Genomic DNA, 21,822 nt, shown 5'->3' on the forward strand with positions numbered 1-21,822 from the left:
TTGATCCTTTTGAATCCTGAAACATTACCAACTCATTTATCAACACTCTCGTCGACACTCCACAACTGAACCAACACAAGCGACCATAGCACGAGGGTAGCACAACCAGAAGATCCTCGATGCGGGAGAGTTCAGAACTTCAAAAAGATTTGTCCCGGGTAAGTCGAAGTACTTCAGACTACATGGCGAAGAACGCTTTCAAAACCATCTTTGATGAGACTTTAGGATCATGATCAACGTTTTTAGTACTGAGAGTTGATACGGCAACGTTAAGAAAATTTAAATCAACGGCCCCTTTCTGTTCCTCTATCACTCATCTTGAGATAGGTTACCAGTATCAGCTCCGACACTCCCGTACTGAATTGGAGATCTAAACAACAGGGATAATAACCAGAAAATGCTAAAAGACCCCAAAAAAATTAAACAAATTCAGACGCAGCGTGAGCCATATAAACATTAACAGCTATATCCACATTAAGTCCTCTGCTTCAACCTTTTCTTTTACCTTGAATGAGTTCAATCGCAGTCCCTATGCACTAAAACTTTTGGATTAGGAAAGGGAATCACCTTTGACCACATACACCATGACTAGCATTACCAGATGCATGCTACATTGTCTGAGAAGCAGTTTTCCCGCAGCAAAATTCGGATTCGCTGATCTGCATAAATGAAATGTTGCCAATCGTGTCTAACTTGTCGGAGATAATTGCTTTAGTTTTGCCTGCAAGATTGCCCCAGCTTCATCTGCTATGCTTTTCTTTTTTGATGCCACCTGTGATGTCATTTTATGCAACGAAACAGTCAAAAAATGCTCAACAGAGAAAGTACATAAATGAATGAAACCAATTGACAAGTATTCCATCAAGCAGATACAATAAAAAGCATCATTCGCACTGATTAAATAAACCATTGTTCCCTTGCAATTTTGGCACAGGAGGCTCCTGCAAGGCATTTATGTGTATAAAAGCATAGGACATACGTGTACATGTAGACAGAACACACATGAAAGTACAAACAGGATGACCTTTGCTATAGAGCTGATATTTTCCCCCCTTCCCATAGGACACGCGACACAGCTGTTCTGAGCTCGTTATTGTTCTCTCTCACCAAAAGCATTCAGCCAAGCAAAATGGGCAAGAGCTGACAGAATAGATAGGTCCTCAAAGTATGCAAAAGTAGTTGCCAGGATCAAGATCCCAAACAGAAAAAGAAAAGGTAAAAGAAAAAACCATCACTGTAGTTGCTGATAAATTGCAATACATGCTAAACAGTGGTCCTCATGCATTGACACACTCATATTACATATCTACAATTTTATGTTTTTCATAGTAGACAATTGTCATAGGTAATAAAACTAGTCTTCACACTTATCACATATATTCTATTTTTGTTCTTAACCTCAACTTGCTTCCTCATTCTTTTTATTTCAGCGATGTGATGATTTTAGTGTGAAACAACTAGTATTTTCTGCTCCTCACGGAGGAAAACATACCGCACTATCGAGGTAAAAATAAGTTAGAAGTAAACTTCAAGTGTTCACTTATTCTAACTGTGTGAATTTCAAGCGAAGTGATTAACGTCAGCAAAAATTTGCCCCATCTGTGTCATGTTTATAATGTTTTCTTGTTGTCAGACTAGTCTTTAATTGTCTAATCTAAGTATTTACTTTTATATTGTATGAAAACTTTGTTTCTGGATCCTTCCAACTTACACATTGTATCTTCTGTGGTATTCAATTTAGAAACCAAAAAGAGAAGTTCTTAATAAGCAGATAACCGGCATAAATGTCCCCTGACAAATCGTTAAGCACCAGATCTTTGCTGAAGTTTCAGCTCAAACAAGTGAAAGGACTAGTGGGAAAAGGGGAAGGATTATCTACTCTACTGTATCAAGCACCTAAAACTTGCTCTTTTTCCCATCATAATTGATGTCAATTGCGAAATACCATCCGACCCTTTTCTATTTAGAGAATTAAGTGCCCAGTGCTCCACTGCTCTACATTGATCCCCTTTATTTTACGAGGAAAAGTCCACCACATCGATCATTTGATGTTGTTAGTAAATCAAGCGACTCCATTTTCAAAGTACTTAGCAAAAGAGCAAACATTTGCATTTGCGGCGGTGAAGAACAAATCCCGGGTGCTTTCCGCTCACTACTCTATAACTTGCAAAGGACAATACAAAGCCTAGTTCCACAGCAAAAATACACATTTTCCAAGCCCAACAACCATACGCATAGCACTTTAGGGTTCCCTTCGAGAAGGCTTCCAGCATAACATACCAACATGACAATGACAACGCCACAGAAGAAGGAAGCAATCACAGGGCAGCTCATATCACCCAACTTGCACGATATCTACGCATAATTCATTGACTCATCCATCGCACAGAATGCTTCAAATAAATGGCAAGAGCAGGAGATGCGCACCTCGATGAGCTGATCGAAATTAGACTTGAGCAGATTGATCTTGCGCTCGCAGTAATCCTTGCCTTCGGCCATCGTTTTCTAATCCACACACGCGCAGAACACAAGAACAAAGTCAAAACCAAAACACAAACCAATCGAAACCCAACCAACATCACCATAAAAAAGAAAAAAGCGAGGACGAAAAAAATAAAAAGAAAAAAAGAAAATTTGGGCCGGGGGGGAGGGGGACCTCGATGAAGTAGCCGGTGCCGACGTCGACGAGGACCTTGTCGGAGTCGTCGAGGGTGCCGGGGACGTAGAGGGAGGCGGTGAGGGGGACGAGCATGGGGTGTCCCTGGGGGCGGAGGGAGAGGTCGTGGAGGGCGGAGGAGGCGGACTCGAGGCGGGAGGTGGCGGAGCGGATGTTGTTGAGGCTGTCCTGGAGGAGGTTCACCTCCAGATCCGTCTGCTCCTTGATCGCCTTCACCTGCTCCACGCTCATCTTCTCCAACTCCATCGCCACTCCTCCCTTCGCCGCCGCCGCCATCATCTTCTCTTCTCTCTGTGCCTCCTTCTCCTTCTGCTTCTTCTCTCTGTGTCCTAGTCTCGACCCTCTGCTAGTAGATGAATCTCTATGTTTCCTACTTTGTTGAAATAATAATTATAAAATTATCATAGTAGATGGAACGAAACGAGCCCCTATAGCTCAGTGGTAGAGCGTCAGTCTTGTAAACTGAAGGTCTGTAGTTCGATCCTGCATGGGGGCAATCTCTTTCCCTTTTCTCACCTAATTTCACTCTTTTCTTTTCTCTTCTACTTTGATATCATTACTCTTTACCGTTTTCTCTGTGTATGTATGCGTGTATTTTTTTTTCTTTTTGCAAAACAGTTTTCCTTTTCATTTTACTATCTCTTGCAAGGATTTTTTTTTTTGCACATCCGAATTAAGCATTTGATCACAGAGTTGTCGTCGTCGGCACGGATGAAATTTGATAGATTAGATTGCAATTGAAATACAAAGGCTGGCTCCCCCAGCTTACAGAAGTACAGCTCCAAAAGCATCTGCCCCTAGAATAGAACTTTTTCTATAGAAACACTTTGACATTACAGCAAGCTCAAAGACCTTGAACTTTCAAAAGAGTACACCAAGGCAGCATTAGAAGATGGGATGGAACTCAAGCTAGTCAGGACTCGCTGGGAAGCACGTTGTAGAAGTGATAAATCTCCTCTTCATCCATTACACCGACCTCCGTAGAGCAGATGGAACAGCAGACGTGCTTGAGGGTTTCTCCGCCGGCAGGGTGAGCATCGGGTGTAGCAGATGCTCTCCCTCTTTTTTGGCTTTTTGGGTGCGCATTGCTTGGCGGGTGAGCCTTCTCTTTCGTAACCTCGCAATTCATGACGAAGATTGCTCTGTATTGGGTGACATACTTTTCATGCCTACAAAAAACCAGAATGAGTTCAGTTTCAATTCCAAACCCGCATTAACCATCAGTGCGAGAAAACGGAAGACTCTCAAACATTAGATCATGTTCCACGTGCATCAAGCATTAACTAGATTTCAGATAATTGAGTTTACATCATTAAACAATCACTTAAATCACGGCAAGTATCAGAAAGGGAAATAAAATGTTATAAATGGTGAATTTATAAGATACTCTTGATGAAAGAGTATTACGGAAGACAATTTTCTATCAGAAAAACGCAACATGGCAAACAGCATCAACTCTACAGTGGCTCAAAAAAAACAGTGAGTTAAGTATAAAAACATCTCCCATGAGAGGTTACTCCCGCATTGTGCTACACTGTCTATGAGTCTTCAGGAGAATTTGCTAGTTTTTTTGTCCCAAAGTCGCAGAAATGAAGAATAGGCAAGTTGCAGGCATAAAGTAAAGCAGTGCTACCGGTCTGCGAGTTTTACCGTTCTGAGGAAACCTAAACACAACCAAAGCTTCACCAAACATGAGTAGGCATTCCACATGAACCCTCAGGCTAAAGACTCGTTTATATGAGCTACCTCTTTCTCAGGGAAAAGTAGATAGTTTGGAGCAGATGTTCCCAGTGAGACTATTGATTATTGAACTTTTCTTTTTCATAATGGAGAAGAGAGACAGCAAAGGTCGATACCTTTATTTCCTCTCGAAACCATGTAATAAAGGAGTTGAACCTGATAAGAGTTTAGACGCTCCTAAAAGTCGCCCGAGATTGTTGCCGAAAATGCAACATGTGACCTATGAATATTTGCCATGACTGCCTAAAACCATCACAACTTAACATGCCTGTTTGCGAAAGAATACCATTATAAACCCGCCAGGATTGATTCCTTAACTTACGAGTACAAATGAAATCCCCAACTTTCTCTTGCCCCTTTGGGAGGAAAAATTCCCAAAGAGCTAGAGAGACAGGAAGGGAAGGATCAAGTGGGAAAGCAACCTCCAAAACCATAAGCCAATATCTGTGTAAGTGTAAATACTTTTGTGTGGATTTACCCGAGTGAGTGCACGCGTGCGCATGCACATACTTCATGCCACATATTCATTCACGTAACATTCATACATTCCTCGAGTTGTATAGACATTGCAATCCTAACGAACCTTTGACACTCCAGGCAGAGTGTAGTGAAACAAGCAGGGCAGCTCAGCACAGCGTCGGTCGCACGCCCTTTACGCTTCTTCTCGATCCATAGCTCATCTTTATCGTCTAGATCCGGATCATAAAACTCGGGTTTGACTGAGTAGTCTATTTCATCGTCATCAGAAACTGTAAAAATCGAGAGACAGAAGAGAAAAATCCTGGTTAGAGTACACCATCAACTTTAATTGTAAAGGAAGTACAAACAAACGCCACACCACGCGAAATGAAAATCCTGTCACCCTCCCTGAAAATGTTTTTTGAACATCAACAGTAGCCCAAACACAACCATCAAACACATGATCATCAAGTCCAGTGCACTCTGAGCCGTGTAAAGCATCGAATACAGAAAACTAGCGGACAAATGCACAAAGATAAGCCTAAGCCGATGACGAAGAAGACCCATGTAAAGCAAGACAACATAGCCACGACCATTATTGAAGGAAGAAGGGGCGGAGTATAGCGCTGATCAAGTGAACCCACGATGCATCAGCACCCGCGAATCTCGATCAATCAAGACCTCACCCACCAAAACAACCTGCAAGAACGGAGCTACTTTCTTGCAAATCCCCCAAAAACATTCAAGGTGAACCCGCAAATAAAATCGAGCATGCCATGCGATGTGCTTTGTCTATGCAGTGCCGTGCAGGGAAGAGAGGGTTCGAGGGTTTCGGGGGGAGAAGGAATTACTGGTCTGCTGCGAATTGGTGGGGGACTCGCCCGCGTCTCTCTTGCCACCTCCTTCCATCTCTCTTTCCGCCTTCTTCGAAGCGCTCTCCGTTTCGCGTTGCGCGGGGACCAGTGAGAGCTGTGTCTCCGCGCACGAACGGAGAAGGTATTTTGCCCGACCGCAAAGTGTCGTGACACATACGATGTAATCGGAGGTGATTGTCGGGCGGGCCAGGGCCGGACCAGAAAATTGGGCGGGCCGAGCTTTCTCGTATGAAGCCTTTGCCCACCAAGCCCTTCCATTTAGATCTCGAGCATTGATCATCTTTATGTGCAATCGATCAATGGAAGGTGCATATACCACATGGGCGGCAAGTAAATTGAAAATTCATAAAATGCGAGCGATTGTGATTGATCGGTTACACTATCTTAACACTCTCGCGCCATGTATCCACTCTTGAAAGCCGTGTGTCCGCACGTGAAATATCTGTCTCGTGTGATTGGAAAATGTGGGAAGGTGCTCGGCATAAATGCTTTTGAAAAAGTGCAAACATACAAGATCCTCCTTTTTCCTTCTTTCCCCCTTCTGCCTGCATTTTCGAAAATTACAGTGAAAAGGCGAGCGGCTATGAAGGTTTGATCGATGCGCAAATATCAAATCTCGTTTACTTTTTACATGTCATTCTAAGCGTAAAAATGTCTGTAGATACCATTCGAATCGAATGCTTGATTTTATTTATTAGTATCTGATGCACCCGGCACGGCTCCCTCCCGCCTATTCGCGACAATAGCATAGTTCAACAAATTTAAGAATGTCGAGTCGAGTCCCCAATAAAAGTCATTTTGAAATTATCAGAAAAAAGGGATGCCAGAAGGAGGCTCTCATCCTAGGATTTTCATGACACTTGATCCTCCCAAGTCTTGGAGCATGCATCCCATCATATTTTTCGCAAACAAATCAGGTCAGATCATCCGGATCGACATCAAAATAGTGGCTCCTCAAATCCATACGCGGCATGCGACATGCCCTTCAGACCGAGAAATTTCGGATTTAATCTCACACTGCAAAACAATTGCTTCTGCTAAACACGATCCGGGTATGTTGCCTCGCGACAAATCGGTATGCAAAACCCAGAAAAAGGATTCAACCCCCACAATTGTTTTCGATACATGGCATCAGATAAATTCACTCACAACTAAAGGAGAATCCCACAACATAACTACAGCCAAACCTCACCAGAGCAGTAAACTTATCGAGCATCTCTGATATATGACCAATCCTGAGACCAGATCAATTTCCTCAACTTCCAGAATCAAACAAAATAACTCTCACAATCATGTATTACTCGTCTGGCTCTATATACATTCTCTTTGGGTAATAACTATCAGTTTCATACTTGAAACAAAAGCGAATGGTAGCTCACAGTTTAGTGAGAGCAGAAATGCCAAGGTAGAGAGACTAACATTAGAGAACACAGCTTGTAAACACGCTGAACTGAAATGGCACCTTTTTGCTCGACACCTAACAGGATGCCAACTACCAAACAGCTGAACCATTTACAACATAGCAGACGAATAACATAAAGTCTACTCCTATCCCACGACGTAGAGAATGACACAATATTTTTCCCATAGTAATGTAAATTCAAGTCTAGACCTATCACAAAATCGAAATGCATAGAGACGCAAGAAACAGTAACTTAGAGATATAGCCACCTTAAAAGAAAGATATCTCTCACCAGCCTGTTATTGGATACGAAAGAGATCAAAAAATTACTACACCCACCTTTTGCACAACAGACATCCTACGGACCCAATATTTTGAAGTGTCAGAACAAGCAACAAACTAACAGTTTGCGTGTGAAGGAATTGTTCCATGCCAAAGAACAAATATGCACATCATTTTTCAACAAAGAGACTCCCGCAATGGACTACTTTTTACATTTTCACATGATGGTAGTATGGTGATGATAAGGATGCTCAAAGTACCATCATAAGCTGGCCCAACAGAAAGAAACTAAACTAATATCCAGAAGAATATTCAGCCACTGTCCTTCCAATTCGAGGCACATCTCTTCAATTCCTAAGAAAGTACTGAGTCCCCCGCAAAAAATGAGAAAATAAAAGAAAAAGAAAGACTAGAAATGATCGAGGGATTGAGAAAGCCACCAGTCCTGTAGTCACCCGAAATAAAGAAATATTTCAACAATGTCAAGACATATCTATCCACGTCATGATCCCAACTCTCAACCGCCTGACGGGATCAGCAAATAAATTGCCTCAATAACTGCTTCATTGGTAAGATGGGATATCTTTACTGCTAACCTTTAAAAGAGCCCAGGAATAAGATTTAACTAGCCAATCAGTTCGTAATAGTTGGACAAACCACTTGACAGTCCCAAACAAAATGGCACATGAGCAGGAACCCGGAAAATCATGGACAAAAGGAAAGACAGACATATCTATGAATTTATGAAGGATCTACAACCTTTAATGTGATAAATGATCCATTCTATGCAGTTTTCACTTAAAGGATAATCCAATTACTGGCAATAGGAATTTGCAACCTAGCCTTTTTTTATTCAACCATGAAATCTTTTCCGATCAAGCTGAGAAGCCCCTCATTTAACAGCTATTACCTTATCAAGATTTTTTCTTTTTGGCTCCTCTTGCAAGAAGCTGCTTGTATGATCTAATGGATGTGCTTTAACCTATATCATGCAGTATATGAACCATCTCCAATCAGATAGCAAGGAGCCACTGCTCTACCAATATCTTCAATAACTCATCTAGCGTCTTGAGAGAGCATCTGATGTGGCGGAGGAATTTTGTCAGACGGCAAGATAAACTAAGAAAAACAAATGGTAAACAGAGTAACCAGATAAATGCATTGATGATTCATTTCAGCAAATAACAGCATCTTTGAGCTAACAAAGAGGTCACTCATAGAACCAACAAAAGGAGATACTCAGTATCAATGATCAAAAACTCATCAAGAAGTGATCGCTACAGGTTAGAAGAACACCAGAGACCAATCAAAGCAAAAATTACAGAGATATGTACCTTATAAAAGAAGTACATAAGCAAGTGTACGAACAAACCACCAAAGTAAGTAAGAGAAAAAAATCCAACAGTATATGTATAGCAAGAAGAAAGACAGAGCATTAACAATCTTTCAATTACAATCTTCCTCAAACAATTCACCTGAAGCCTCCCACATTTCACATCACTCACCACCTGAACCCGAGTTCGATCCGTCGTTACCCCTGAAAGGCAACGTTATGCTAAAACTCCTCTGAAATGACCTGTTCTCCCCTCTTCCACTGCTGGTGCCGCTGCTGCCTCCTTGCGCGTTCCCCTGGGCCGCGTCTCTCCGGTTCTCGTAATTAGGATCGTCGGTCGGCAATTCGTGCCGGCAAACAGGGCAAGAGTTATGCAACTCGAGCCACGGCAGGAGGCAATCCGCATGATAGATATGCTTGCAAGGCATTTGCTTGACCTCCATATCCTTCTCAAAATCGTCCTGGCAGACTGCGCACTGGTTCATCTCGGAATTCTGCAGCTCCTCCGTGACTTTGATGGTCGGGAGGTTCTCAACCGCCGACTTTGATGCGGGCGGAGTCCCATGGCGGTTCGGGTCGTTCTCCGCCAGCTGCTGGATGAGCTGCTCCAAACCCGGGCCCATGAAGTAGTCGTCAATATTGGCCGGAAGTCGAAACCCGCCGCCTCCGCGGCCCTCCGAGGGACTATTCTCGACCACGAACTGAATTTGCGCTCCGCTGGACTGCAGATCCTGGAGGTGGTTCATCAAGAAGGCGAACGGGTCGAACAGATTTTCGGATCCACCGGAAGGGGAGGACGAGGGGATCGAGAAGAGGCCGGGGTTCTGGAGGTCGAAGGTGGCGGCGGGGGCCGCCGTGGCGGTGGTGTGAGTGGCGGCGGAGGTTGGGAACAGCAGAGGGAGGAAGGAGGAGAAAGGATCGGGGAAGAAAGGAGGGCTCCGGCTCCGGGGTGGGCTAGGGTTTTCGCACTCCTCGAGGAAGCCTTCGTGGCAGCGAGGGCAGAGGGGCTCGGCGGAGGGGGAGACGGCGATGGCGACGGTCTCGCTGCACCGGTGGCAGAAGAACCATTTCCGTCCGGGATCCCCGCCGGGGGCGGCGAAATCGCCACGGGAAGTGAACGACATGGCTGCGCCGGGAAATGGGTTCCTCAATTCCGAGCGAGCGAGGAGAAATCCGCGCTCGGATCTCGTACGCGCATATCGAATCCCGCGGAGAGCCGTGCTTTGACCGGAGTTCGTGCAGCGGCGATGGAGTCTTCTGGACGCTCCGGCGAGGCGAGTTCGCCGATTCGAGGGTCGCTTGGGGCAGTGAAGAAGAAGAAAGGAAGAAAAATAATACGAAAGTCAATCGATTGACTTCGTCAACGAGATTAAAAACTGTTTATACACGTTTGGTATGGACTTTTTTTTCCCTTTAGCTGCCCCGTTGCATAGAGTTTCGAAGCTCGGGTTAATACCACGAAAAATTCAAATTTATATATTTATAATTAAAATTTTTGAATTGATATATTTGTGATAAATATATCCCCGTTAAATTAGATTAATACTACGAAAAATTATAAACCGATACACCTATGACAAATGAAGAGTAAAATCCCAAACTGGTACACCCGTCAACTATCACATATCATCCTACTAAGAAATTTGATGGCAAAATTTAACGTAAGCCAACGGAGGGTAAAATTGTCACAGGTGTACCACTTTGGAATTTTTTGTAATCAAAAAATTAATTTTAAATAAATTTATCATGAGTATATCGATTTGGGATTTTTCGTGATATTAACCCTCAAAGCTTTTATGCATTTTGTTCCTTCAACTTTTATTTTATGCAATCAAGTTGTATGTGGATTTGTTCGACTTTGGTCCTCTAAGTTTTATTTGGAGAAATCAAATCTTCTAACTTTCTTAAATAATGCAATCTAAGTGCTTTGTTTATCCACCTTACAATCAAATTAGGATTTCTTTCTTCTCATTTTTCCAATTTTGTTTTCCGCTCGTTTGATGCCGAACTAACATCGCTTGTCATTTTTTACCACGTAAGTAATGTCGTGTCAAATTTACTCGACGGTTTAAGTAGAGTGGTTAATCGAAATATTTGTTCGCAACAAATTGAAAAAAGTCTGACTACTTGATTCACAAAATAAAATAAGGCTCCGTTTGTTTCGTAGAAAAATGAACGATTTGGAAAATATATTACATTCCTAATAATGATCGCTTGTATCGTTTGAAATAAATAATTAATAGAAAATTTTTCATATCAACAATAATTTATGTTTAAATATTTTCGTGAACAATGAAAATATTTTTCATTTATTCATTTCGTAAGCGATACGAAAAATCATTATTCCATATAATTCATTTTTCGCAAAATAAATAGAGTCTTAGAGGATGAAATTACACAAATTCAGAAAAAAATTTAGAAGACCAGATCGCGTAAACTAGAGGTTCCCACCTTAGAAACGAGAACCCCATACGAAGGACCGATTCCACTACTTGGGGATCGGGAATCGTCCATTAGGTTCTATGGAACCACTCGAGAACTGAACTCCAGTCCCTAGTTGGGAAGAAGCTACGGCGACGGTCTAGGCGTAAGGGCGGTGGCCTGAGCAGTGACCGGATGTGCAAGTGGAAATGTCATCAAAAGCCTAAAGAACAACAATCACGATGAAGGAAAATTCAATGAGCCGTTGGGCCCAACCGAACTCGCCAGAAAAGTTGGGCTGCGACTTGAAATACGGGGCGGGGACGGCTCCGGAAACTTGCGGGCGCGGCAGTGATGCGAGCAAGGCGCGGCTTTGGCTAAGAACGTGTGAGAATGGCTCTAGAGATTTGCTGAGTGCGTAGGGATCGCCGGAGAAGGTGAATTAGCGACAGGGGAGTGAGGGGCCAGAGTGACCTAGTAGATGGCATTGGCGGACGGAGAGTTGAAGCAACGGAACTCCAAGAGGGATGCTGAAACAGTGCTGGTAAACACATAAGGGTGCGTTTGGTAACGCTTCTGTTTCTCTATTTTTCTATTCTTCTTTCCCTGGAACAAAAAAAGAACAGAAATCCGTTTGGTAACGCATTTTATTTTTCTATTTCCTAGAATAAAAAAGTGGCCAAGAAATAGATTTGGAGCAGAAATAAGAAGTAGAAAAATCTACTTCTTTGTTCCTAGAAATAGAAAGGTCCGGTCCTCAAGCCGCGACCTCCGCTCCTCCTCCATCCTCTGTCGTCTGCAAACCGTCTCAAAGCACCGGTCTGGTCCATTCTCGGCGGAAATAATAAAAAAATTAATTAAACTATAAAAAATTAAAAAATTCCAAAAATTCATAAAAATCAGAAAAATTCTCAGAAAATCCATAAAAATCAGAAAAACTCAGAAAACCCATAAAAATTTGCAAAATTCCGAAATTGAAAAAAATTAAAAAAATTCATAAAAAGCTTTCTGGAAAATAAAAAGAGACAAATTTCGGGAAAGTAAAAAGTTTTAATAAAATTTTCCCCAAAAAAAACAAAAATAAAAAATTCACATAATGGCTTAGAATAAATTAAAAAAATTCCGAAAATTCATAAAAATTAGAAAAATTTCAGAAAAATCCCATAAAAAATTAGAAAATTAAAAAATTCCCAAAATTCATATAAATCAGAAAAATTCTCAGAAAATCCATAAAAATCAGAAAAACTCAGAAAACCCTTAAATATTTGCAAAATTCCGAAATTGAAAAAATTAAAAAAATTTGATAAAAAATTTTCGGAAAAATAAAAAGAAACAGATTTAGGGAAAGTAAAAAATTTTAATAAATTTTACCCTAAAAAAATATTAAAAAATTCACATAATGGCTTAGAATACCCGTGGCCATCCACTTTGAGTGAAATTTAAATTTTTTAGGTGCCCAAGTGGTATTTTTGAAAATTCCTTAGTTTAGGGATTAAAAGGGGTTTTAAACCCCTAAAAAGGATTAGACAAACCAATAAAATCATGCTTATTGGTTTTTTTCACTTATAACTTGTACTTATAGTTAAATAAAAGATATAGATTTGAATGCAAAAAATTGGGAATAGAAATTTTGTGCAGTTACCAAACGCATTTCTGTTCTTTTTCTATTTCAGGAATAGAAATTTTGTTCAGTTATCAAACACATTTCTGTTCTAGAAATAGAAATTTTGTGCAGTTACCAAACGCATTATTTTGCTCAGAAACTCTTCTAGGAAATAGAAATAGAAAAAACTATTTCTGAAAAGAAATTGTTCCCAGAAATAGAAACGTTACCATACGCACTCTAAGTAACCAAAAGAGAAAGGCTTTGTCTGCTCACTGAGGAAAAGAGAGTCACAGCGCTCTTTGTATTGTGTAGTGTGTATGTCTCTGTCGTGTGTCTATGTGTTTATGGTTTTTTCTCTATATTTTAAAAATATACAAGTATGTTTACCGGTCCAGGTGGTTCGAATGGGCGATTTCATGCTTGGAACCAGAATTCGAACCGATCCCCATGAGAATTATCTAGAACCGATCGGTCTGGTCCGGGCCATTCCCGGTACTTTAGCCACCTTTAGTGTAAACCCCCGAAGAGAAAATTGTTAAGAGGACCAAATCGCATAAACGTTGAAAGTTAAAGAAGACTAAAATCTATACTTCGAATTCTATTGATTGGAGGGAGCAGGCTCCTATCACGTGCCCATCGCGTGACGCACGTTCGAAGAAAGAAGTGGCTGGAAATGGATGGACGGAGAGACGATGATGGATCATCCCCAGTCATGGATATCTCTGCACCAGTTTTTGAGCCACGAGCCGGTGATTCTCTCTCTCTCTCTCTCTACCGCTCTCCCTCCCTCCGCTGAAGCGAATCCGCCATGGACGGAGCCACGCTCGTGTCGAGCTCCGGCTCGCTCTTCCCCCCGTCGCTCCCTCCGGCCCGTCGCGCGGCCGCCGCGAGCGCCCGCCGCTTCGCTCCCCCGCCGAGGTCCTCGTTCCGGACGTGGCGGGGCAGGACCGGGCTCGTGCCGGAGCGTGAGCTCGGGCGGAGTTGCTGCGGCGCCGCCGTCGGCGCCGGCGGCGGCGGCATTACGGAGATAGACGAGAGCCAGTTCTCCGAGACGGTGTTGAAGAGCGATCGTCCGGTGCTCGTGGAGTTCGTCGCCAACTGGTGCGGCCCCTGCCGCTTGATCTCTCCGGCCATGGAGTGGCTCGCTCAGGTCTTCAAATCCTCTCCGATCACCTCTCTCTCTCTCTCCCCCGCGATTCGATTTCGCAGTTCTTGGATTTCTCTCGGCTTCATTTTGATTGGATTGCAATACTTATGTGCGTCTGTGTATGTTCAGTATCGAGCATTTGACGTTAGCAGTCGGTTTTAAGCTTTTAGATTGATTGGCATTTGTTTCGCATGATGTTTTTCATGGAATGAGAGCCAGAGGTCCTCTGTCCTAAGTCCCCTCTCAACTTGTGTTTCCGTCCCGAATGAATTTCCGTCAGGCTATGTTAAGATTGCAAGGGGAATGTTGGAGCATGTTCAACTCAACTGGTGTAAGCTTTTCAGATTAATGAGAGGGTTCCTAGTGATAGTGCAGACGCCATTAAGCATATAACATAGAGGCCGCCCGGAAGATCGAATGACTTCCATTCTCATCTTGTCCCTTTGTTGATTTGGGGTCGCAATCTCCTCAGCTTGAGTTTAAGCTAGTCTTTTGATGATGAATTGATGATGCAAGAGAAGTGACCTGAGAATTTAGGTCCCCTTTTGACTATTAAGGTAGCTCCAAATTTTCCGTTGCTCTCTTTTCCTAATTGTTCTCCCGTTGTCCTTCTTTTCACTTTGTACCGTCTTCTCTTAGCTATGGCTAAGCAGTTTTTACTTTCTTCTTGTTTTCATATGGATGTTGAAGACCATAATTGGACATTATAATTTGAGATGTAAAAGTTAGTTCTTGTTATTAGTAAACTGTCATGGTTGTGTTCCTTCTAATTTATTGGGAGGTGGTGGCTTGAAGCTGTATTCCTTTAACCTTCTAGTGTGATCTTTGGCCAATTCATTAGGAGCTAATTCCTGCACACTGTGTCAAGTTTTCACTTCTATCATTCATGTAAAATCAGATACTCCCATATAAGCCAGCTTTTGGAAAAATGTTTCCCGCTTCTTTTCATAAAATTTAGCCTCCTCTTACCCTCCAGATTTCACCTACTTGAATTCTTCATGAACAAGTCACCTCTGTTGTTTTGCTTAATTGCACCAAATTGGCAGTCTCCATCGAGTGGAAACCTTGTCAAATTGTTGCTGGCAAGGTGAGAGAAGAATAGTGAGAGAAATGCAGGGTGAGTTGATATTACCTAGGTTTTAAGACGTTCAAGCTGTTAGGTGTTGTTTTATGTGAATACTTTCCCTCGGAAAAGTCGGTTAACATCACCGAGAGATTTCTGTTTTCTGTTGATGTACTGTTTTGTGGCAATTACTTATAAAATGGTAAAACAAAGATACTAATACATGACATGTATCCTAATGTGATTGTTCAGGTTAGGATTGTTCTGATGGGTAACTTGATATTCAGGAGTCCCTTTGATTTTCTTTGTTATATTGTAAGCTGGACTTTGTTGGTTCAGATTAATTACTAGGCATACACATGATGAAACACCAATTCCTGCAATTTCTCTATGTCATCCACTTGTTTGCATGAAGCCTTTTCAGCCTAGTCTTTGAGCATGTTTGGGATCTATAGATAATCATGAACTTGAGTTTGTTTGGAAGTCATTGTCAGTGGGTCGATTACTGTCAACTTCTAAGGAAAGATGAGCCTTTACCTGCACAATAGTGCTACAACAAGTAGTTTTAGAAGGAATAATGATATATCTTAAAACATGATGTGTTGGCAGATTTAAAGCATGCTAAAAACTTATGCCGGCTGGCTGTCATTGTGTTAGATTGTTTCTATGTTTGACAACTGTAGCATGCCACTTTCTTTCTTTTTTTATTGATTTTAGCGTGCCACTTTTTTCTATCAACTGAGCATGCCACTATGTTTATATGATTTATATTCTTGGGAATCTTTAAGGCTCTTACCTATGATATTTCGACAAGAACGTGCTTTTCCAATTTCTGAGGCACTTCACATTCTGAAGGAATACAAAGATAGATTGATCGTCGTAAAGATTGATCATGATGCAAACCCGAAGCTAATAGAAGAGTACAAAGTTTATGGATTGCCAGCACTGATTCTCTTCAAGAATGGGAAAGAAGTTCCAGAAAGCAGAAGGGAAGGTGCAATTACGAAGGTGAAGCTGAAGGAGTATCTAGATTCTTTTCTAGATTCAATATCGGTTGCATAACGACATTTGGATTTTCTCATACGACAAGCCGACTGCCTTATCCTTGTGCGTCTTTACCCAAGCAAGTTTCTTCCTTCTACCGGTCAATTCTGGAAATGGAGTTTCGTAAAAATCTGCAGTCTCTTGCATTCATTTTGTTCTGTTTGCAAGCCAAGATGATCACATCGTGTTTTTTTGAAGTCAATGTGGCTGCTGATCCAGGGCTGAGGGCTTTTTTTTGCTTCTTCTTTTGTGCTGTGCAGTAAACAAAACTCTTTGCTAGCTTCTTGTAACCTGATAATAATTTAAGTTATCGCAAATAAAAAATGTTGTTCAAATGTAACATAGTTACTATTCCAGCATTCTTGTACTGCTGGCACAATAGAGGTGTCGGGCTGTATACTGCATTTGATTTTTGGTCATCAATATGTCTGCAGATATTAAGACTTAAGAGTGAGTTTATGGCTCTCTCATGCAACGGTGTCCTGCCTAGACGATGCAGAAGTTAATTAATCGCCAGAGGCAGTTCTGCTAACATTTGTGACATTCTTTGTGCTAACGTCTCTAATCTACCATTTCGCCACTTCTTGAAGCCTAAGTGGAATTTAGCATAAATTTTTACTTTTTCCAGCCAAGATCATGCCGTCGTGGTAATCAATTTGAGAGATGAAAGATTACTGTTGGTATACGTATCACAGGAAGCTCTTCTCAGGGGCTTCTTTTCTGATACATGGGCTGGCATATCTTCTTGTCAATTTGCTGTTCTTAGAGGAATGGCATCTGTAACTGTAAGTGTGTATAAATTCTAATGAAGGAGCTGCTTTAATTTTATGTTTATATATACAATTGCATACACTTCTCCATTCTTAACATGAATTGTGCTTTTTTAGCCTAATCCTAAAGATTATTCCTTTGTATAATTCTTCAGAAAAAGCGGAAGTTATAGAACTCTGGCTGTATCACATGATTGCAAAAACCTGTTAACTGTCTCCTGCATCTCATCTTTAGTGCCTTATTAGTTGCTGTAATTATTACTATTTCTTGTCTGGTCGATGCAATTGATTAGTTGTTCGTGGTCCATTTTTCCCAGAAGCAAACCAGGGGCTTCGACTACTGTGATTTGTAAAACCGTAAACGATACACCGTCGCCTTCTCCGTTAGAGATGCTTCAAACTGTAGCTCAGTTCCTCGTTTGACATTGAACTTGTTGACTGCGAGTTGTTGTTCAGTCTCATTGCCTTGCGCCGATACCTAAACCACCATACTGGTGGCCCTGAGTTTGTGAACCTAATCTTGGTTTATATATCAGGAGAACACTTGCTTAGGAGACCCTTATTTTTTTAAGTACATGGTACTTATATCCGCTCTAAATCAACTCACCACATCATTTTACTGGAAAATAAGAAAGAGAAAGGACTTAAATCGAGACAAGTAGAGGCAATTCTTTTGCTTTCAGCATAACATGTGCAGATGATTTACCAAAGAATAAGATGTACACATGTTTTTGCAGAGAAAACATAATCAAATAAATCGCCCTTCCAATTTGTGTTGCCTTCTTTGAATGATAGAAACCAGTAAGTTCTTTGTGCTACTATCTGCAAAAATGTCTATTTCTCAGGGGTCCTCACCTATGAGGGCCTCGTCGGGGATGTACTTTCCCCAGAACCAATGCGCCTTCCACACTCTGTTCATCTCTTCGATCGGCACGTTCTTCGTCTCCGGCAAGAAGAAGAATATGAAGATGGTCATGGCGATCACGAAGCCCGCAAAGAAGAAGAAGAGGCCGAACTTCATTTGGCAGAGCATAGAGAGGAACCCCTGAGCGATGATGAAGGTGAATAACATGTTGACCGAGACGTTGATCGCTTGGCCAGCCGACCGGATCTCCAACGGGCAGATCTCGCTTGGCACCAACCACCCCAGCGGACCCCACGACCACGCGAATGCCGCTACGTATAAGCAGATCAATGCCAAGAGCAGATTGGCTTCGACTTTGGAAAAGGATCCTTCACCGGCGACTCCGAAGTTTGCGCCAATCAGTGCTCCTACCGCAATCTGTAATGTGGACATCCATTAGCAGGTGCAATCACTAACGGTAACCAACTTCGTTGCGATTGTGATTCACTACGCGATGGGATTACTTTCCGTCTTCACTATGCGTTACTATGGCCATTGCAAAACTATCCGAATTTGTCGATAATGTGATTCTCTTCTTTAAATTTCAGATGAAGAATATGGATCTTTTCGAGTTATCCAAAACCATTAGCAGAAAAGGAAACTAAGGAATGACTTCGAAGGTGGGTCTTCTGCTGTAAGTACTATGTTGGCATCTGATTATTCCGGATTTTCTTAATCAAATCCAATTTGAAGGACCAAAATTTCTCGTTGATTTTTGCTTATACTCAGGTTAAAACTTAAAGCCCCCGATATTAGCTTGCACATGTTTTAGTTTTACCTGGCAAATTATCATCTGGATTCCTCCTTCGAGGAACAAGCCTCTCCTTCCAAGCTTGTCAACCGAGAATATCGAAACCAACGTTGCGACGACGTTCACAACGCCGCTGATGGCTGAAGATATGAGGGCAGCGTCGTCACCGAAACCCAAAGTCTTGAACAGAACGGGTGCGTAAAACATGATGACATTGATGCCAGTGAACTGCTGGAAGAACGGGACGAGGAAGCAGATCACGAGCTGAGGCCTGTACCTCGGCTCGAATATGTTCCTCCAGGGATGCTGGACCTTACTCGCGGCCTCACTGGCTCGGACTAGGTCCTGGAACTCGTGGTCCACATGCTCGGTCCCGCGGACCTTCTGAAGCATTCTCTTGGCCTCCTCGCGGTGGCCTCTTTCGATGATGGAGTTAGGAGTGTCCGGCAGGAAGATGGATCCGAGGGTCATCAGTATCGCGGGGACGGCGGCTAGAGCCAGAGAGACTCTCCAGCCCCATCCTCCCTTGATCTGTGCAGTCCCGTAGTTGACGAAATTGGCCACCAGGATGCCGATTGTGATGGCCATTTGGAAGCCGATGTTGAGCGCTCCTCTGATCTTCGGTGGCGCCATTTCAGACAGATAGACCGGAACCGACTGCGATGGTAACCAAAAAGCAAGACTTTAATTTGCAGCTTAAAACAATGCACGAGAATGAGCAGCATAGCAGCCGAGTTTTACCTGATTAGCAAATCCAACCCCGACACCGAGCAATAAACGGCCAATTATCAGCACTGTGATGTTCATAGCGATGCCGTTGAGGATTGCACCGATGAGAAAGGCCAGGCCTCCCAAGAACATGGAGATCTTTCGGCCATAGACCCTGGTGACCTTCGATGCGGCGAAGGAAGCCACAAGGGCCGCAAGGTAGAGAGATGAGGTGAACAGGGTCAGCAAATGGTTGTCGTACTTGCAGTACTGGCTCTCGTGGACCGACCCGTCTTTCGTTCTGTGGTACACTGATGGGAAGAATTTGAGCAAGAAATCGTCCATTGAAGTAACCCCACCTGCAAAAACAAGTAAAACGGTTCATCTACATTCATTGCAAAAGCAAGACGAATCACGTAATAGCATGATCATCTGCTTCTGACGATTCATAACTGAAAAAAATTTGTTCGTTCGAGATGCGCGCGCATAATTTAGAAAGTCGACTGTCTCAAAGCTTGAACTGTGAGCTAATGAGTGACCGACCTGAGATACCGAGGTCATAACCAAACAGGAGACCGCCCATGGCCGCAACAACGCAGGTGACGACCACGAAAGCCGTGATGCCACCTTCATAGTTCGCACCCAGTCCTTGAGCTGCAAAATTTCCCCCTACTGCCATCTCTCCCAACCTTAATGTGGATTAATATTCGGTATCGAACCGCCCTCCAGTTTTTCAATGGTATGGTACTCGAGTTCTCGATTCACACCACCAAAAACCCGGCAAAGGAAAGACCCTGAAAAGTTCGATAGCTTATATCGAACTAGAGTCTGATTGAGCTTTATATAGAGATTTCGAAAGGCCCTTTTTTGGATCTATGATGAAGACAGGTTTATGTCCTAACAACCATGTTGCAAATATAGAAAAGACCCGAGGGTCTGTTGCCTTGAAGTGACGTGTCTTCTTGAAAGATTAACGTTTGAGAGCAAAGAGAGATATAGCTTGTACATGCTGGCAGGGCATTGGTCTCCTTCTTTATTTGGCGAAACACTTTTTTATCTCTTTGCATTGCCAAAGGATATGTACTGGAAATTCTGATAAGTTCTCCAATCTAAATTGCTGGATAATTGGCATTATCTATTCGTGCTAATCCTGATTTTTGTTTTTTGTTGTTTCAATTTTGCGTCCTTATCCACTTACTTTTAGAGCGTTTCTGATCTGTTTATTGTTAATTACAGGTGATTCTCGTACTTTGGGCAGAACTGGACAATGTGTTACACATTCAAATAGAGATTACATACAAATTTTTATAATCATATTTGATTTTATAAAAAATGCTTAAATGTGTATATATTTTCAGCATAATTGCACCCCCTAACTTCCCAAAGAAATATTTCCATAAATCCAATACGACTTTGATCAGAGAAACCCCAACACTAACATTTTTCTATATTACGCTTCCGGTAAATATTCTAGGATCTTAGGGAGCGAGATAGAAAATTTCACAAAATTTATATCTTCATGTATTAAAATTGAGGGACATTCATCGCTTGCGAAGTAATCTAATCTAACCATCCATCGTAACGAAGTATCAAATAATATTCTTAATATCTAATAATATCTCTAATCTAATAATTTTTTTCTCTAATAACTATAGATATACTGAACAAATATTCTTAAGCCCTAAACCCTTTCCCTCCCTGTAGAGTTACGCCACTCTCCATTGTTTCATTCTCTCTAAACTTTCCATAAGAATTTTCTTGGTGCGTCGCTTAATCAATGCATCATCGATGTCAGAGGGACATGCTAGGTTTTATCTACTAAAATTCTACAAAATAGGGATGATCGGTTACAGGGTGGGTCGATCCTACCCTAGAATCAGGAAGTGGACCGAAAGGATCAATTCCCAATTCCAGGAGCCGAGAACCGCTCACCTGGTTGTGGAATCGAACCGGACTGACCAATTCGGTCTAGTTTCGGGTGGGTTTAAGAACCGACGATGATATCTTTCTTTTTTCTTTTCCTACGCAAAATCGTTTGTTAACTCATTTGTTAGTCAGCACACTCTAATTATGTAACACTGCCATAAATAGAAACAAACCTCCTCCCTGTAAGATTTTGTGGGATTAGTGTTAATTGTTCTAAAAACTTAAACTATTAGATGAAGTTTCTCCATTTTGCTTAGTCTGGTCTTTTTTTACCTAGTACTGAGCGTGGACCTAATACTAAGTGTGGACATATTAATTGGGGAGGCAAATAGGGTTTGGATAGATTTGAACTTAGAAACTCCTACTATGATATCATGTAAGATTTTGTGGGATCACTATCAACTGTTTAAAAAAAACTTAAGCTATTAGACAAATGCGTAGTTTAATATTTAATTATTCGAACACTCTTAACTTTCTCCCCCTTCCTTCTTTGCTGACCAGCAACAATGCACTCTAGGATTCCTAATCTCCATTGGAATTTCTGCACTTAGAAAATTATGGGAAAATGTGCATGACAGAACAAACACTGAATGAGAGAGGCACGTCACCGCGTGAGACTAAAAATGAGAAGTGAGAGGCGTGAGACCGAGTGAGCAGAGGGACCGAGGGAGGCATTGCGTGACCGCGTGAGACTGAGAGCGAGAAGCGAGAGGC

At 42.1% G+C, this 21,822-nt stretch overlaps 5 protein-coding genes and 1 non-coding gene across 9 annotated transcripts; 2 read left to right on the forward strand and 4 right to left on the reverse strand.

Annotated features, from left to right (window-relative positions):
• Positions 1 to 419: 419 nt before the first annotated feature.
• Positions 420 to 2,991, reverse strand: LOC115675622 (prefoldin subunit 5). Its single transcript, XM_030598354.2, has 3 exons — positions 2,657 to 2,991; positions 2,428 to 2,505; positions 420 to 772 (listed from the first exon to the last, which is right to left on the reverse strand). The coding sequence occupies exons 1-3, from the start codon at positions 2,954 to 2,956 to the stop codon at positions 689 to 691; spliced, it is 462 nt and encodes a 153-aa protein (XP_030454214.1). The 5' UTR covers positions 2,957 to 2,991; the 3' UTR covers positions 420 to 688.
• A 110-nt stretch (positions 2,992 to 3,101) lies between these two features.
• On the forward strand, positions 3,102 to 3,173 carry TRNAT-UGU (transfer RNA threonine (anticodon UGU)). The gene has a single exon. It is a non-coding gene; the product is annotated as a tRNA-Thr (tRNA).
• A 214-nt stretch (positions 3,174 to 3,387) lies between these two features.
• Positions 3,388 to 6,046, reverse strand: LOC115675613 (uncharacterized). Its single transcript, XM_030598344.2, has 3 exons — positions 5,728 to 6,046; positions 5,001 to 5,166; positions 3,388 to 3,846 (listed from the first exon to the last, which is right to left on the reverse strand). The coding sequence occupies exons 1-3, from the start codon at positions 6,029 to 6,031 to the stop codon at positions 3,591 to 3,593; spliced, it is 726 nt and encodes a 241-aa protein (XP_030454204.2). The 5' UTR covers positions 6,032 to 6,046; the 3' UTR covers positions 3,388 to 3,590.
• Positions 6,047 to 8,719: 2,673 nt separating this feature from the next.
• On the reverse strand, positions 8,720 to 10,130 carry LOC115677318 (E3 ubiquitin-protein ligase RING1-like). Its single transcript, XM_030600459.2, has one exon. The coding sequence runs from the start codon at positions 9,890 to 9,892 to the stop codon at positions 8,933 to 8,935; it is 960 nt and encodes a 319-aa protein (XP_030456319.1). The 5' UTR covers positions 9,893 to 10,130; the 3' UTR covers positions 8,720 to 8,932.
• Positions 10,131 to 13,424: 3,294 nt separating this feature from the next.
• Positions 13,425 to 16,389, forward strand: LOC115668123 (thioredoxin X, chloroplastic). Of its 3 annotated transcripts, XM_056313401.1 has the most exons (3): positions 13,498 to 13,945; positions 15,861 to 16,112; positions 16,247 to 16,389. In XM_056313401.1, exons 1-2 carry the CDS (start codon positions 13,604 to 13,606, stop codon positions 16,065 to 16,067), a joined length of 549 nt encoding a protein of 182 aa, XP_056169376.1. In that variant the 5' UTR covers positions 13,498 to 13,603; the 3' UTR covers positions 16,068 to 16,112; positions 16,247 to 16,389. The 3 variants fall into 3 exon arrangements, with proteins under 3 accessions (XP_056169377.1, XP_056169376.1, XP_030445489.2); XM_056313402.1 differs by lacking the exon at positions 16,247 to 16,389 and having other exon boundaries at positions 13,425 to 13,945; positions 14,072 to 15,913; XM_030589629.2 differs by having other exon boundaries at positions 13,505 to 13,945; positions 15,861 to 16,389.
• Positions 16,390 to 16,741: 352 nt separating this feature from the next.
• LOC130138659 (sugar transport protein 10-like) lies at positions 16,742 to 19,956 on the reverse strand. Of its 2 annotated transcripts, none has more exons than XM_056313400.1 (4): positions 19,726 to 19,956; positions 19,216 to 19,541; positions 18,502 to 19,092; positions 16,742 to 18,101 (listed from the first exon to the last, which is right to left on the reverse strand). In XM_056313400.1, the coding sequence occupies exons 1-4, from the start codon at positions 19,859 to 19,861 to the stop codon at positions 17,661 to 17,663; spliced, it is 1,494 nt and encodes a 497-aa protein (XP_056169375.1). In that variant the 5' UTR covers positions 19,862 to 19,956; the 3' UTR covers positions 16,742 to 17,660. The 2 variants fall into 2 exon arrangements, with proteins under 2 accessions (XP_056169375.1, XP_056169374.1); XM_056313399.1 differs by having other exon boundaries at positions 18,502 to 19,131.
• Between the last annotated feature and the right edge of the window lie 1,866 nt (positions 19,957 to 21,822).

The sequence above is a fragment of the Syzygium oleosum genome, unplaced genomic scaffold, assembly GCF_021117445.2.
Source record: "Syzygium oleosum isolate NSW1041296 unplaced genomic scaffold, Sole_v2.1 Sole_v2.07, whole genome shotgun sequence".
NCBI classification, from domain to species: domain Eukaryota; kingdom Viridiplantae; phylum Streptophyta; class Magnoliopsida; order Myrtales; family Myrtaceae; genus Syzygium; species Syzygium oleosum.

Coding starts and splice junctions, on each gene's coding strand:
- LOC130138659 (XM_056313399.1), bottom strand. CDS start 19,861: ATGGCAGTAGGGGGAAATTTTGCAGCTCAAGGACTGGGTGCGAACTAT. Junction 19,542..19,725: donor TTATGACCTCGGTATCTCAG/GTCGGTCACTCA, acceptor TTGTTTTTGCAG/GTGGGGTTACTTCAATGGAC. Junction 19,132..19,215: donor GGGTTGGATTTGCTAATCAG/GTAAAACTCGGC, acceptor TTACCATCGCAG/TCGGTTCCGGTCTATCTGTC.
- LOC115675613 (XM_030598344.2), bottom strand. CDS start 6,031: ATGATCAATGCTCGAGATCTAAATGGAAGGGCTTGGTGGGCAAAGGCT. Junction 5,167..5,727: donor CACCAATTCGCAGCAGACCA/GTAATTCCTTCT, acceptor CGATTTTTACAG/TTTCTGATGACGATGAAATA. Junction 3,847..5,000: donor CTCTGCCTGGAGTGTCAAAG/GTTCGTTAGGAT, acceptor GGTTTTTTGTAG/GCATGAAAAGTATGTCACCC.
- LOC115677318 (XM_030600459.2), bottom strand. CDS start 9,892: ATGTCGTTCACTTCCCGTGGCGATTTCGCCGCCCCCGGCGGGGATCCC.
- LOC115668123 (XM_056313401.1), top strand. CDS start 13,604: ATGGACGGAGCCACGCTCGTGTCGAGCTCCGGCTCGCTCTTCCCCCCG. Junction 13,946..15,860: donor CCATGGAGTGGCTCGCTCAG/GTCTTCAAATCC, acceptor CACATTCTGAAG/GAATACAAAGATAGATTGAT.
- LOC115675622 (XM_030598354.2), bottom strand. CDS start 2,956: ATGATGGCGGCGGCGGCGAAGGGAGGAGTGGCGATGGAGTTGGAGAAG. Junction 2,506..2,656: donor GCACCGGCTACTTCATCGAG/GTCCCCCTCCCC, acceptor TGTGTGGATTAG/AAAACGATGGCCGAAGGCAA. Junction 773..2,427: donor ATTTCGATCAGCTCATCGAG/GTGCGCATCTCC, acceptor ATGACATCACAG/GTGGCATCAAAAAAGAAAAG.